This window comes from Pezoporus occidentalis, unplaced genomic scaffold (genome assembly GCF_034315485.1).
Source record: "Pezoporus occidentalis ecotype Australia unplaced genomic scaffold, CSIRO_AGI_Poc_V1 ctg118, whole genome shotgun sequence".
NCBI classification, from domain to species: domain Eukaryota; kingdom Metazoa; phylum Chordata; class Aves; order Psittaciformes; family Psittacidae; genus Pezoporus; species Pezoporus occidentalis.
In genome coordinates, this window is record NW_026912972.1 from 1,564,889 (window position 1) to 1,576,580 (window position 11,692).

General features: G+C 43.7%; 1 protein-coding gene across 1 annotated transcript; it reads left to right on the forward strand.

The window, feature by feature from the left end:
* Positions 1-5,284: 5,284 nt before the first annotated feature.
* LOC134175689 (helix-loop-helix protein 13-like) lies at positions 5,285-7,298 on the forward strand. Its single transcript, XM_062641922.1, has 2 exons — positions 5,285-5,774; positions 7,212-7,298. Exons 1-2 carry the CDS (start codon positions 5,285-5,287, stop codon positions 7,247-7,249), a joined length of 528 nt encoding a protein of 175 aa, XP_062497906.1. The 3' UTR covers positions 7,250-7,298.
* Positions 7,299-11,692: the final 4,394 nt, after the last annotated feature.

The window sequence follows — 11,692 nt, forward strand, 5'->3', positions numbered from 1 at the left end:
GATTTCCTAGGGAGGTTTCTGAAACACAAAATAACTCATTTGGAACAAAAACAAAACCAGAAGACTCTTCTCTCCCCCAGAGCAGCATCATGATAACAATGCTCTCCATTAGAGCCAGGTTTTGTGCATGCTCAGTCCTGCCACTGTGTCCACTGAGTCGACCAATGCTAAGAGAAGCTAAACTGCATCCAAAGCACACCTAAGGTAGTTGATAGCAGACAGAAAGAACTACTTCCCAGATGGAGAGTGGGGCTGAAGCATCCTGCAAAGGCAAAGGTTTTCCCAAGCTATTGCTCCTGGTTTATAATGCAGATGTGCTGGATTCCCATAAAGTGGCAGCAGTTGTCAGTCAAACAGACATCGTGCTGTAAATCTACCTGGGTGACTGTTTTCAAACCTGAGGTCTCTGGGCAGGTTTACGAGGTGATGCCTGCATGAGTAACAAGTCCCATGGACCACTGCGCAGGTGCAGCCAGCAGGATGGGAGTGGCGCTGGGGGAACCAAGGACTGGGTTCCAGCACAGCCAGAGCCCGGCTATCAGTTGTACAAGCCTGGATTTCAGGCTCTGCTCTCTGGCCTGGTACTGTGTCTCCTTATCAGCTCTGTCCTTAGGGAAAACAGAAAGGCTAAAGAAAAGAGTATCCTCCGTACAGGTACAGGAGGCAGAAGCTGATCTTTTTCTTTTTTTTTTAAAAAAAAAGATCATTTTTCATTAAATCATGACTAAAATTAATGCAGATAATGCAGATTTTCTTGTACCTGAAGAAAGGGCACCTGCGGCTGCAGGAATGGATAACCCACTCTTAAAAGATGTTCATGCACCTTGCAGAAGACGTATTTGGTACAGTGGCTTTGCAAAGGCGTTGAGATCTGTCTTCCTCAAGAAGTCAAGAGTAGAATGATTTTCAGTTCCTGATGGCTGAATCATTCATGAATGGGAGCAAGGTTAAAGACACCATTTTGAAACATCCAGATAAAAGCAATAAAAAGAGCACTAGATGTCACATGAATGACAGATTTTTCTCTCCCTAGAGTTATTTCTCATTGGTTATGGAGACAGGGTTATTCATGGGCACTATCTGCAATCCCTGGATGCAGCATTATGTTAACCTTGCTAAGGGTATGTTCCAGATCATAGAATCAGCTGAGTTGGAAAAAACCTTTAAGATCATCAAGTCCAACCTTTACCTCAGGACTGCCAAGTCCACTGCTCAGATGAAGTATATATATAGACTCAGGACAAGCAGCCTTCATAAGGTCGTTACATGAGCAACACAACTTTCCTTCAGAAGTTCCCATGAGCACTTCCCTTCCCTTGAGATCAAAACTGTACAGCTAAGACCAGGTTGATGTGCATGTTGTCTCACAGAGATGACCATTCACTCTAGTAAGCAGTCACAAACTCCAGTGCAGTGACTTGGATGAGGAACTATTTGGCAGCAACAGTCCAGAGGTCACCACCCAACTCATAAAAATCCCTGTGAAAAGGGGGAAACCACAAGTGAGTATTTTTATTGGAGAAAATGCTTTCCTTCTCCTAGAGACTGGGATTAATTTTCTGTAACTTTGCAAACACCCTGCAGAAAGGTTCAAGTGTCTGTGTTCACTCTTAAACACCAAAGACCTTTAAAGCAAAGACTGTCTTGACTGGCTTATACCAATAATGAAATAAATCAAAGTTATATTAACAATTATTCACTGATGCCTTCCTCCACAAACTTTGACATCTGATGTTTCTACCCTGTGAATAATAAAGGTCCTGTTACCTTTTTCACTTAAAATCAACATCCTGCCTGTGCTGGATTGTTTCATTTCACAATTACTTGAGCATCTCAGAAATAGTCATCATCCCTTTGAAATTCTCTTGCCCTGGAAATCCTTGTTCTGCTTTTCATTACATCATTACATTTGCTATTGTTTTAGGTTAAAAAGAAGCACATTCCATTTTTAAATGACAATACTTGCACTTTTCTTGCCCTCAGCATTTCGCAGACAATGTGCCCAGTAATTCAGGTATCCCAGGCATGGCATACAGCTCAAAAAAAGGGATAGCAACCCTTTAGGGTCCACCCTTTAGCTATGACTGTGAGGAGGTCAACCAGCCAATTGTGAGTCCTCAGGTCCTCCTAACTGGGTGAGCTCAGGTCCTGGATATCTCTCTACATATGCATCTACATATCCTGGATATCCATCTATATATCCATCTACATATCCATCTACAGTTTGGCAGTGCCATTACTAATACATGTTGAGTATTATTCACCTGGATATTGCATTCCCCAAGATTTTTGGCATCTTTCATCTGACCTTCTCTGTTCATCTGGGACCCCATTCCCAGATCCGATAATGAGCTGCCCAGCACAGTGTTGGAGTACAGCAGCAATGAGCAGCAATGACATGATGGACTTGTATTTTGGAATTATCTCGTTTGAAAGTGAAGCACCTGGTCCATTCTACATCTGTTCTTTGTCCAGGCCAAGGACTGACCCCCTTCATTAAGCAATTTAAGATGATGGAAGCATGCTCTGTGTGGAAGACTTAGATACCTAGGACTGGGAGAATTCAAACCCAAATGCCATAATTCTATTGCCTATCATAGATACAAACCCAGGACAAAGTTGCTGACTCAAGAGTCTGCTTTCATTAGACCCTATTAATTAAAAATGACTGCAGCCAAATGTTATTTATGGATCATCCCACTGGGTCTGAAGAGGTTTTAGGAAAAAATTCAAGCCACATTTCATAATCAGTGTGGTACCCATGCTACCTCATTTCCTATTGGAGACTCCTTCACCCACATCTTCCAAACAAGTGTAAAATAAGCCCAATTGGTTGTACATTCCTTCTCTCTCTGATGAATAGAGTTGCAGAAACACCAGAGTGCAGCAGGTCTAAAGTTGTGGTAAGGGTTGTTCATAGGAGGGAGGAGAACCTCAGCTTCTCTTCTGAGACCTGACCTGTCATAAAAACTGGCTTTCTAGGGGGAAATAATTTCTTGCATTTCTCTCTTTCTTCCCTTATCCTCCCCTCTTCTTATTTGTTCAGTCTCTCTAAGAGAGCCAAATTCCCCTTGAACACACTAGAAGTAGGCTTGCTGGAACATCTGCTCTCCATCTGTGAGGCCAGACATATCCCCAGGCAACACAGGCAACACTATTAGCAGTGATGGAAATGGAAAAGAACATTAAGCACTGAAGAAGCATCTGCTGAGAGAGAGGAACCCAGCATATAAACCCATGTTACTTGCTGAGCCTCTTTGTCTCTGCCCATTGCTCCTGGTGGACAAGAAGTGTCTCCTCTAAAGCCTTATTGAGGAGAAGACCTGCTGTTCTCTTGCTGATTTTGGTATTTTCAAGTGTCTAAGGTTTGTGCCTAAGGTGGCCAAATCAACACTACCCCGTGCTCAGCCAAACAGTGACTGAGGAGCTGTAGAAGCACCTAAAAGATAACATGAAATCTGGGAACTGCAAAGAGGCCAAAAATGCAGCTGCAGAGGTGTTTTGGGTAACGATGGTGCAGCATGCAGAGAGAGGGACTTCAGGCAGGAAGGCTTTTCTGCTGCCTGCTTTCCGCATAGCTGAGCCCAAATCTGCTTACAAGGGTGTAAAAGGGACTGCTATTTTATTTTGTAAAACAGATATACAGACAATAGATTTCATGTTCAATTCACACAACAAGAAGAAAAAAGATAGTCCTAGGGTTTCACACACTGCAACGTTCTCACATCTGCTCTTTGCAAAAACGTTTCCTGCAGCCTGTTTTCTGCTGCCTTAAACTTCCTAGAGTAGAAAGAATTGCCACAAGTAAAATCCCAGGTTACTAGGAAGATAACCTATGCCTTATCTTAAAATAAATCCCTCTATTTACAGGGCAAATTTACCAGGACTCCATAAGTCACTGTCAGGTGGAGGACCCAATCATCCTTTCGAATTCATTGAAAATGCAGGTCATTTTCTGCTCTCTAGCCCTATATCTGAAGCTACTGAGATTTCTGCCTTCAGCTGTCCTGTCAAGGAGCTGTCTGTGGCTCATAAACTTCACAGTAGACATTCTCTTAGAACTTCTCACAGCAGCAGGACACAAGTCATGAGCACATGAAGCCAAGCATTTGATTGTCTTGATAAAAATCCTTTATGGCATGCTTCAGGAAAAGCATTTAGGTTTTCTTTAACTTAAAACATGTTTCCATTCCATTCATTTAAGTCCTTCAAATATGACTTAAACTTCTGAGTGAATTTAAACACTGGCTTAAGTATTGTGGAAATCAAAGAGAGTGAGGTACCCACTTAGATTATGCACTTGCTTTAAAGTTCTGGTGGCGCTTAACAGCTTCTACCCCCTTTGTCCAGCATCACAGAGATGCTGGACACCTGCTACTCTCCTATTTTCCAGCACTTCTCAAGATGTGGCCGACCTGGTTCACCCTTCCAGGACAGCACCCATTGCAATTATTGTAGCTGCTGCTATTTTCCAGGGCTTAGTATGCTCTGAGACAAGGCACTGAATGTCCATATTCTCCACAAAATGTATCATTCAAGTGTGATTCAGAAAATGTAATAACCAAATAGAATGATGTTGGCTTGCTTAATATGAGGTACCACTGTGTTTGCAATTTAACACAGCAGTGCATCCCACATCTTTATCCCAACCATTCTCTTTCTAGAAGTGTAGGAGATGGCCCTGCTGTTAGAGAGGGCAGAATCATGTGTTTCTGACAGCATTATAATAGCATTTTGTTTGTCCAACCACAGCAGAATGTAGGGCTATTAACGCTTTACCAAAAAGATAAAGGACTGTATTTTGTTTTTTTCTTCAACCACTCCTAACCAAAGCCAACAACAATAACAACAAAATCCCTGTGTGAACCCTACTCTAAATAGCAAGCGGAGAGACCGAACTTGTGGAAGAACTCAATAACTGCTTCAATGGATTTTCCAGGAGAAAGTCAATAGAAAATTCATTCTCTCTTCTTACATTCATTCATATTGTTTTGTAGTCAACAGCTACTAAAAAGAGAAACACGTGTACTAATTAGTTTTGAGTGGGGAAGAATAGGATTATGCCCCTGCTGAGGAGCCATGAAGTATTTAAATCATGAGTCCCACTTGGACATGCAACTGGGGAAACTTTTGCGATAGCCTTCCTCAAGGACACAACAAGCACTACCTGACCCTGAGGTTTTGGGGGGTATTAATGAAATTTGAATCCAGTTTGCTCGACAGTCAATTTGGTCTGAAGTTGCAAATATTTCCATTAGCCTGCTTCAGACCGGTGGGTCGGAAGATGGAAGAACTTTGTTACAGCTTCGAGCAGGAAGACACCGCTCCTGACTTTCTCCTCTGGGACGAGGCAGGTCCCAGCGATCAGCTGGACAACCTCTTACTTGACTGCTCCTCCTTAACAGACCCCTTCAGCCCTTGGCCCGACCAGGGGCAGGAGGCGGGCAGCGCAGCGGGGCGGGCTCTGGGTGCTGAACTGGACAGCTCCGCACAGCCGCGGCCCCCCCGCCACCTCCGTCAGCGCCACGCCGCCAACGTCCGCGAGAGGAAGAGGATGATCAACATCAACTCGGCCTTCGACCAGCTCAGGAGACACGTACCGACCTTCCCGTATGAGAAGCGCCTCTCCAAAATCGATACGCTGCGGCTGGCCATCGCCTACATCGCCCTCCTTGGCGAGATCCTCCTCTCCGGATGCGATCCCAAATCCTACGTGGAGCAGTGCCTGAAGAATGGTTTGCAAAGCCAACAGCAGGCAACCTGGAATACAAGCGGTGAGTGAATGAAGTGTTGTGTTTGTTTTGGGTTTCCAGTGGGAGTGAATTGGTCAACTTGCTTTTGGATATCCACTTGTCACATTCATAGAATGGTTTGGGTTGGAAGGTACCTTAAACCTCATCCAGTTCCAACCCCTGCCACGGGCAGGGACACCTTCCACTAGGGCAGCTTGCTCCAAGCCCCTGTGTCCAACCTGGCCTTGAACACTGCCAGGGATGGGGCAGCCACAGCTTCTCTGGGCACCCTGTGCCAGCGCCTCAGCACCCTCACAGGGAAGAACTTACAATCATAGAATCATAGAATAGTTAGGGTTGGAAAGGACCTTAAGATCACCTAGTTCCAACCCCCCTGCCATGGGCAGGGACACCTCACACTAAATCATGTCACCCAAGGCTTTGTTCAACCTGGTCTTCTTTATATCTAACCTGAATCTCCCTAACATACATAACAATATACACAATGTATGTGCAAAATGCTTCTCTGCTGCTTTCCCTGTCTCTCCCTCTTTTAAATTCACCACAAAGCAGGGGAGCAAATGCCTATTTGCGATTTACATTTTTATATAATTATTACTATTTTAAGGTGAAGGGCTGCTATGCTGATTGCTTGTCCTGTGCTTTATCCTGACTTATGTGGGATTGAACTTTGCCCTTGTTTCCATCAGAATGTGTTGCTTCCTCATTCCATTGTAGGAGGAAGATAGGAAATTGTCCAAGTGCCAAACATGGGACCTCAAGTCTCAAATAGAAAGCAATAGTTTTGGTGTTACTTAGTGGCACAAGGAGGAACAGGGGGATTTTCAGTAGTTCTTGGCACTTTGTATTATAAGGCAATTAACCCCCTTTCTAACTCTGTCCGTTTGGAGAAGGTGTTCCTTTGGATCTTGCCACTTTCTGGAAATGGGCCTTGAAACATATTAGCCTTCAGAAAGTGCAGCATAAGGAGAGAAAAGTCTTTTTGCAAGAATAGCCTATTGCAAAATAATATTTCCCTTTCATTTCACAGGGAAGTGTCAAAGGAACAGAGCCTGCAGGGGAAAAGCAATCAGTTTACTTTAAAGGAAAAGTTAATTCTTTTCTCCTTTCCTATTAATTTCCATTTGCTACATGATTGGGAAAATGACTCCTCATATGCTGCTGATCACAACTCTCTTGATTACTGAGAGCATCCGGATTGTATTTTCCAGCTGCCCCCACCTTTAACAGATGAACATCTTTTAAACCAACACAACTAGCTCTCATAGGGATCACCTCTTTTGTCAGGCTTCTAGTTAACTAATATTTCTGAAGAGTTCCACTTGGAAAGACCTAAATGAGTGAGACTGCTTTCCTGGAGAGGCAGAATAGTTGGCTTGTTAAACAGTAATTTAAATGCTTTAAATGAATGTGGTATGTCTTCACTTTGTTTTCCTTTCTCCCTTCTGTTCTCTGCAGATCTGACAGCCCGCCTGTCCTGGGTAAAATGGGATTAAGTAGTAATAGAAAGAAAGATCTTTCAAGGCAGCATATTGCCAAACCTGCTGGCCTGACTGCTGGGTACCGGCTGTCAAATTCTCAGTGCTACAAGTAAAAGAGAGGAACACTTACAACTCCATTTATTGTCATGGATCGCTTTCTTTCCTCATGTCCAGCATCCGGCCTCTTTTGCTGTTAATCCATTGCTGTGTAGGGCCTTCTGCTTCTCTTTCTTCTAGTTTCTCACACACTGAGAGATTAAAAATCAGTGTCATTACAATCCCAGCAACAACATTTCTCTTCCACTGGATGAGGACTATGTCCAAAACACATTTCCAGTGTGTGAGAAAACCTGCCCCTGATCACAAGAAAAAAACAAGTACCCTATTGCTTGGCTTAAGATGTCCAAGGGCATAACTGTGAAAGTTGCCGGTGATTTAGAGCACAGAGACCCGTTTTGAGGAGGTGAGAGACAGCTCTTTCTGTCTTTGTGTCTCCAAAATTTCTCGTGCCTACCTCCCAGTGTGACAAATTTGGGAGGTCTGACTCTAAGGCCAATGGCCTTTTGATACCAATGACTGCTAGCGCTTGGGCACCATCTCCTCTACCCCCCTGTCAGCTTGAATGCTCATGCAAAGACAGCAGCTGGATTTTGACATTTTCATCTGGTTTGTGATTTTCTGAGCAAATGCCAGTGACCTGATGCTGCTCCAGTGACCATCAAGAAGGGACTCATAAATGCTTCCAACATAAAATGTCACTTACATCCCCCCACAACAAAATAGGCAAAGCACTGCGTTCATGCTTGCCAAGTGATTACCAAAGAGTAATTCCTATTCTGCAGCCCATGGTAATAATATTAGCAAAACTAAAACATGAAGAAAAACCTATAGCTATTATGTCTCTGACATAGTTCTCCTATATTACCTGAGTGCACCCTAAAGCTAACATTGTGTGTTGAATGCATTTCTTTCCTTGTCAGTTCTACACTGTAAAGGGTCTGAATCAGTTTGCTGGTAAAGAAGATCCATCATACATCTTGCACACTTTGCTAACACCCTGCTAGTGTACTTGGAGATCTGAAACTGTTCATCCTTGATGTACTTTATCACATTTCTTAGCAGGTAGGATGCTAGATCCAGATAAAAGAGAATGTATTTAACATATTGATTACTTCTCCTCATAGCTTTGATCCCTACAGAGCAAGGCCACATCAGAAATTGTGGTTTTGCTCTGGTGGAACTTTGGTGGTTTTAAGGGGAAGTGAAGATGTGAGGGGAAAACTAAAAAGAGCCTTTTTACCTTTACAATTCTCCTGTCAAAACAAAAGGGAGGATTTAATCTCAGATGCCACAATGTATTTCAGTCAATTTAGAATAAACAATTTCACCTCAAACTTTTGACTCTCTTTGTTTTTTTTCCCACTTGAGACACCTGGATGAAGTTTTACAGTGGCTGAAAAGGTGAAAACCTTAAACAAAAATACCAGAAAAAGCAGTTTTCCACTTTTATGTACGTCTCCACTCATTTTGCCTTAAAAATGATAAAACAACACACCCAAAAACACAAACCAAAAACCCGCCACAAAAATACCCATTAGGTTTTACTTTAATAGCAACATAAATCTCTACAATTCCTAAAATATGAAATAATTGGTTCTTCCAAATCCATTCCTCTCCTTTACTAGAAACACAACAGGTCCTGAAGACACAGACCTGGTTGCAAAACCAGGGCATGTGGCTGAGGTTCCTGTTTCTGTCTTACCTGCATGACTTGGGGCATGTCACTAATGCACATTCCCCTCCCGCTGCTTCTTTTTTTACCTGACAGTCCCTCCAAGCCCACAAATGCTTCAATATGTGTTCTAGTACACAGGAACCCAACCGGGACCTCAAGCAGCTTATACTGAATTCACCTCTGGTTTTCCTGCAACAGTAAAGCACTCCAGATGGGGCCAAACAACAAGTAGTGGATCAATGCTGCAATCCTGATGCTTTGCTTGATCTGTTGGATACAAGTCCACCTTTTTGTATCCTCAGAGACCTAGGTGTGTGTTATGACCCTGCTTCAGCTCACCTCACAGATAGAGCTTAGCAGAGCTCAGTGGTGAAGAAGGTGAGAAGCACTTTAAAACCCACTGAATATCATAGAATCATAGAATGGTTTGGGTTGGAAGGGGCCTTCAAGACCATCTAGCTCCTGCCCTGGCAATGCCAATCCTCAGTGTCACTGAAGGTGGCACAAGTATCACATGTTAGTAGTGATGGATGCTCAGCATCATTTGGTGCTTGGGTACAGGATGCCCAAGTACCTGTCTGGGATCTGAAGGAAATGAAAGCATCCTGCCCTTCACCTCTAAGCTCTGCAGCACACCTGGGAGCAGTGGTCACATTGCCACCTTCCTGATGATCCTGAAGGATCAGTCTCAACAGGGGGATCAAAGCCATCCTCCCAGGGCTGAAGACCTCCTCCATACTTATCTCAGGGTCATACTCAGTGACCCAGGACCCATGTTCTCAATGAGGCATGCAATAGCCACGTCATTTCTCCAAAGCCAGAGAAGCCTTCCCACAGCAGACCACAACTGTCAGGTTGTCTAGATCCCACAACCCCCAGCACCTTTGGCCAGAGGAAGCTCTTTCAACAAGCCTAAGTCACCCATCTGTACAGTTTGGTTTCCAGCCTGCAGCTCTGTGCCAAAGGAAAATGCAAAGATCTACATGTCCACAACTCCTACGATAATACTTCCAACCTGTGTCTGCAAAAATGGCACAGTCTCTGTCAACATGGAAAGGGGAGAGCTGAATTAAGCCAGCTATTTGGAAAGAGTTCAGATGGACCCAACAGGACTTTCTGCAAGCTTTCATTAGGATGTATATTGCTCCAAAGTCTTTACCTGTGTCTCACGCCTCTAAGATGAGTTTGGACAGACCCTAGAGGTCATGTACTTTAATCCTCAGGGAGCAACAACTACCTCTCTAGTGATGTCATGGTTAGTGGTGGAATAGCTTCCAACTGAGAATGTGTCTGTTATAAAAGGTCCTTCACACCAAATTAATTTTGGGTGTCCAAAATCCCTGGGTTCAGATATCCCCTGTTTCAGTGGTATCAGAGACATGACTATCTGTCTTGCTTTTCTTTACACTGCAGCAAAGGTTTGTGCTGGATGCAAGACAATAATGACACATTATGAAACAAATATTTGCTGCATGGCACCTGGTTACAAGCAGAAAGCTCTTCTTTTGCCTTTTGCTCCAGCCTAAAAGAACTGGATAATGGCTTTTGAAGCAGGCTGGGTGTATGCAGTAGCAGCAGGAAAGCACACTCATATAAAGGTAATGTTGGGCAGTATCTCAGGTTCTTGCAGTGGACAGACAACTTATCTGGATATTGCATTAGCACCAAAAGCATTGTAATGACAAAAGCAGGAAGAACTGTGCTAGAACAAAGGGGTTTTCCTCAGTGTGGTGACTCCAACTAAGGAAGGAAGCTGAAGCTGAAGTCCTCCTCTGAGATGCAGACACCTACCACTGATGCTCCATGGTCAAACAGCAATAACAGGAAAGACAGAAATATCTGCTGAGGTTTCTGTACTCTAGTTCCACCACCACCACCATGGGGTTCCTATGGGAATTGCTGGCTGGTTAAGTGCAGCTGGCCTGTGGTTTTCAGGCTGGGGAGCTCTGCAAAATGCCCTGCTGCAAAGGCACCCTCACCTATCATTGCTGCTGTCAAAGAATCATTTCACAAAGCATGACTTTGAGGAAGAGGCTGCTGGAATTTGATGATGACTCCAAAGTTGGAAAAACTGTAGCAAATAAATCCTGCAGCGGGATATGTAAGGACTGGGGTTTGGGTTGAAGTCAAAACCAGAAGGAAAAATGTTCTTCTCGGGAGTTAAAACTCTAATCCTAGGCTCTCGAGTCAGTAAGTAGAGTCAACACATTTATTGCCACCATTAAAACTGATGAAGTTCTTTCTCCTTACACACACTACACTTTGATATTGGTATCATTCTGACACCTTCAGTGGAGACACATTAGATATATACTGGCTGGAGGAGACAGTCCATTTCTGTCTGCCCTTTCCAAGCTACCTGAGGTCTGACCAGGGACCAGACAAAAGTGCTAAACCAAAGGATGCTTCTTGGGTGATGTTTTGTTAAATCACTTGGGTGCAACAGGCTGCTAAAGTGGCGAACATATCATGCCATCAGATCAGTCTCTCTTTCATCTTCTCTGATGATCCCATTCATCTGGGATGAATAAAAGCAGATAAAGAGGGTATCAGCTCACTCAGCCTGAAGAAAGCCAAGCCAGTGCTATGGCCCTTTTCCTGCTCAACAGTACAAAGGCAATTTGGCTCTTGAGGGTTTTTTTTTTCCAGGGCAGATGTTTCTGAATAGCTCCAGGTCTGGGCACATTTGATCTTAAGTAAGCCTGCCTTTTTCTGACTATAAG